The 4,413-nt window shown below is 48.8% G+C and overlaps 1 protein-coding gene across 1 annotated transcript; it reads left to right on the plus strand.

Annotated features, from left to right (window-relative positions):
• The first annotated feature begins 2,554 nt into the window (after nt 1–2,554).
• Nucleotides 2,555–4,023, plus strand: LOC124699256 (DIMBOA UDP-glucosyltransferase BX8-like). Its single transcript, XM_047231583.1, has 2 exons — nt 2,555–3,053; nt 3,146–4,023. Exons 1-2 carry the CDS (start codon nt 2,555–2,557, stop codon nt 4,021–4,023), a joined length of 1,377 nt encoding a protein of 458 aa, XP_047087539.1.
• Nucleotides 4,024–4,413: the final 390 nt, after the last annotated feature.

The raw sequence follows: 4,413 nt of genomic DNA on the forward strand, positions 1-4,413 counted from the left end.
AAGGGGAGCTGCTGTAGGGCGTGGTGGAGTTCCATCTTTATGCCTCCATGTGGTATGCTGTATTGAAGAGCTTGCCTTCTTAAAGATCTGAAGAAATTCACGGCCCTGGATGTTACGCTCGCAGGTGGCAAGTGAAGCACTGCTCACATGGCCGTGATGAGCAGCAACTTTACCAGGACGAGCATCTTCAGTCTAGCCACAGCTGGGTTTGGTTCTGCAGACCTAGACATTGCCCTCGAAAAGCTAGACACAACCTGCACACCGTATTGCTTTTTCAGCAGGTTGTTTCATATTTTTTAGTTCTTATGTCTTCATATGTCATTCATATGTCTGCACAGCTGACATTACTCATTTGCGAACCAACTCATTTTTTGTCAAATCCCTTTAATTCAGAGTTTGCAAAAGTCTTAAGCAAAGTTCAGGCATAGGTAGGCATCCGATTCCATATTTGATATTATTCAGCTCTGATCTCACGCAAGGAAGTTTGTGAAATCTTTTTAATTTCTGAAACTTGGGATCTGGTATAGATGTATACGTTGCTGCATGCCGAGATGTGTGTACTAGGCCAGCACAATCATCAACTAGAAAAACCCCACCAGCTACAGAAAAAGCTCCAATTGCTTCTCAGCCTGACTGACGCTCCAAATACACTAGAAGACAACTGAACTTTAGGCGCCACGCCGAGCAAGGACATCATAGAAAAGCCAGACGCAGATGGATATGAGGTCAGTGCAAACTATAGTTGTTCCATTCAGTTAACTCCTAGCAGCCACAACTTATGAGGTACATAATTACAGCGCAAAGCATATAGACTAACAGCTATTATTTGCATGTGCGATATTAGCTCTGCATCTGAAAAGAAGAAAAGGAAGGCCAAGGCATCAGCTTCCGCATCAGCCGAGAAACAAGTCAAGAAAACGTTCTTCCCGCAGAAATAAGGATCATGTCACTTGCCTGTAAAGCATGAACTTCAAACGGTGGTTAGGTTAGCCCTGAACAGTGCTATTATCAGCAGGTGTGCTAATATAATTTTACCTTTTTTTATGTTCTCACGCGGCAATAGAGGTTCAGGTTTTTAAACGGCTCAGACGATCATGAAAACCGCTAGCAATGAGAGGAGATAGGCCAAGTGAAAATTCCGTCGGTTAGGACCGATATTTATAATATTATGGAACTACCAGCTAATTTAGACTGCTTGTGCCTCTGATATACTGTAATATTTGGCAGAAACTCGATCAATTCGGCTCCCGGGTGCGTATGATCCCTCTACCATAAAAACATATTTTCAAATGTTAAAAAAATTTGACAAAAAAATGTACATGTACATGTCCATAATGTATGTGTATTCGTCAAGTTTCACGAAAAAATGATATTTTTTGTAGTCTAAGCGAAAAAGAGAAAATTTATCTTGTGATAAGTCTTTGTTTCAGCACCGACTTTTGTCTTTTTTACCCACGCCACATGACATGTCGATTTTTCATGAAACGACTTTATGAGCGTGTAGCACATGAAGATATACGTGCGAAATTTTTATTTCAATTTTTTTGACATTTTAAAATTTATCTAATATGTATTTCAAAATAAAGAGAGCATACGCTCCCATGTGCCAAAACATCACTCCCAATATTTGGTACGGAGTACCTACTACCCAGCTGTGCCCTATCCTTGCATTGGTATATTTGCATGCTTCTGCTCGGGTATCTACAGTGGTCTAATTACACTAACTGCTTAGGAAAACTGTACCTTGCAATGTTCTCATGCTTCTGCGGTATAGTCGACACATTGAATCACATGGCTTTGTATGCCACCATCCACCTCTTCTCTATATTCAGCCAATATTTTTATTTTCTATTGACAATGTACAAGCCCAAATCAACCATACAACCTAAACAACCTTCACAGTTCAGATGTTACTCCACGGGCGCGGCGTGCCGCCGCGCCAATGCCTCCTAGTATCAACTAGCGCATGGCCAGTAGGAGGCCTCGCCCACGCACGCAGCTCCCGCGCAACCCGACGCCTCGGATGCAGGTTGGTACACCAATCGAACGGCTGCAAGTGGCAAATTTCTCTGGTGGCCGCCCGGGTCTGCAACGTTCATCTCTTTAGAGTTTAGATTGCGATCTGCCATTCCGTCATGGTTGATTGTAGAAGAGAACATGTACAAGATCTCAGTACATGCGTCTAATGTTCAGCCCTTGGAGAAATTATCCTTTAAAAAAATTAATGGAAATATTTACACCTAGGAATGCACATTTGGGGAAGAGAGAAAACTAAAATTATTAATATGAAAGTTGGTAGGTCATGGTGGGAAACGATCACCAAAACCATGTGTTTTTTTTCTTCTAAAAAATAAAGATTATTATTCTTTACACTAAGGAGTAGGGACCCAAATATACCTCACCAAAAGATTTTCATGGATCCTATTATATTGCGTAAGAACCTTTCACGTGGCTTACCATGGACTATGCAGCTGAGATGATACCTCTTGGTGTTTAAAATATGTGCTGCTTGGTAAGCTATCAATTCAACCACGCCAGCCACCAGCCGGCGGCGATGGCTAGACAAGAACAAGGTTCCGACGGCGTCCGCCGCCGTGTCGTCGTATTTCCGCTGCCGTTTGAGGGCCACATGAGCCCCATGCTCCAGCTGGCTGAGCTCCTCCACGCTCGTGGCTTGGCCGTCACCGTCTTCCACACCGACTTCAACGCACCCGACCCAGCGCGCCACCCGGAGTTGGCCTTCGTCCCCATCCACGAGACGCTCCCCAACGGGGACGCCAGCCCCGGGGGCGGGACCGACATCGTCGCCCAGCTCCTGGCTCTGAACGGCGCTTGCGAGCGGCCGTTCCGCGAGGCGCTCGCGTCTCTGCTGCTGTGTCAACGACCACCGGACGTCGCTTGCGTGGTGGTCGACGGGCAGTGGTACACGGCGCTGGGCGCCGCCAGCGGGCTTGGCGTGCCCGTGCTCGCGCTTCGGACGGACAGCGCCGCCATGTTCCGCAGCTTGCTGGCGTTCCCGCGGCTGCGCGACGCCGGCTACATCCCAGTCAAAGGTACTAGTACTACATGTTTTGAGTCTTGGAGCAAACTGAATCATCATCGTTTAATGGATGGACGAACACATACGTATGAATTACTTGGGCAGACGAGCGACTGGATGAGCTGGTGGCAGAGCTGGAGCCGCTCCGCGTGCGAGATCTCATCCGCGTCGACGGCAGCGGCACGGATGCGCTGTGTGGCTTCATCGCGCGCGTCGCCGACGCCATGCGAGCATCGGCATCCGGGGTCGTGCTCAACACGTTCGATGCCATCGAAGCGTTGGAGCTAACCAAGATCCAGGACGAGCTGTCCTGTCCTGCCTTCGCCGTGGGCCCGCTGCACAGGATGTGCCCTGCGCCGGCGGAGCACAGCCTGCACAAGCCGGACCGCAGCTGCCTGGCATGGCTGGACGCGCACCCGCCGCGCTCCGTGCTGTACGTGAGCCTGGGAAGCGTGGCCAGCGTCGACCCTGGCGTGTTCGAGGAGATGGCGTGGGGGCTGGCCAGTAGCGGCGTGCCGTTCCTGTGGGTCGTCAGGCCCGGTTCCGTCCATGGCATTGGCACCGAAGCGACGCCGCGGATGCCGGACGGGATCGACGACGAGGTGAGGACCAGAGGGAAGGTCGTGGCATGGGCGCCACAAAGGGAGGTCCTGGCCCATGAGGCCATCGGCGCCTTCTGGACGCACTGCGGCTGGAACTCGACGCTGGAGAGCATAAGCGCGGGCGTGCCGATGCTGGCGCAGCCGTGCTTCGCGGACCAGACGGTGAACGCGAGGTACTTGACGCACCAATGGGGGGTTGGGCTTGAGTTGGGGGATGTGATCGACAGGGCGAGGGTTGCCAAAACGGTGAGGATGATGATGGCCGGGAAGGAAGGGGATCGGGTGAGGGAGAGGGCGCGTCAACTGAAACTGCAAACTGATCAGTGTGTTGCGAGTAGTTTGGCCATTGAAAATCTGGCGCGCTACATGCTGTCACTATGAATATATGGCGATCATCTTCACATCATTTGTCCATGAATAATCATCTCGTTGGTGCGTTTTGCCCCCTTAAAGCCAAGAAACAAGACTTCATTACTGCAAAATTTGCACTCCTCGTGATTACCAAATGAACGTGCATCTTTTTCCAAATCATCAAAGCCATTAAATGGTCCTCTAAAAGTCTTCTATATATTACAATATCATCAAAGTATAACACCACAAAACGTCCAACAAAAAGTGCATCAAATTGTGTCCATTAAGATTATAGAAGTGTCAGGAGCATTAGTTAAGCCAAAAAACATTACAAACCACTCATATATGAATGGTTAGTTTTGGAATTGTTTTTTACTCATATCCTAACTTCATATATGAATGGATGGTAACCACTATCCA

The sequence above is a fragment of the Lolium rigidum genome, chromosome 3 (genome assembly GCF_022539505.1).
Source record: "Lolium rigidum isolate FL_2022 chromosome 3, APGP_CSIRO_Lrig_0.1, whole genome shotgun sequence".
In the NCBI taxonomy this organism is placed as follows: domain Eukaryota; kingdom Viridiplantae; phylum Streptophyta; class Magnoliopsida; order Poales; family Poaceae; genus Lolium; species Lolium rigidum.

Excerpts from the sequence above, each read along its gene's own strand:
- LOC124699256 (XM_047231583.1), top strand. The coding sequence starts at position 2,555 with ATGGCTAGACAAGAACAAGGTTCCGACGGCGTCCGCCGCCGTGTCGTC. Across the intron at positions 3,054-3,145 it reads CGGCTACATCCCAGTCAAAG|ACGAGCGACTGGATGAGCTG; the intron begins GTACTAGTACTA and ends TTACTTGGGCAG.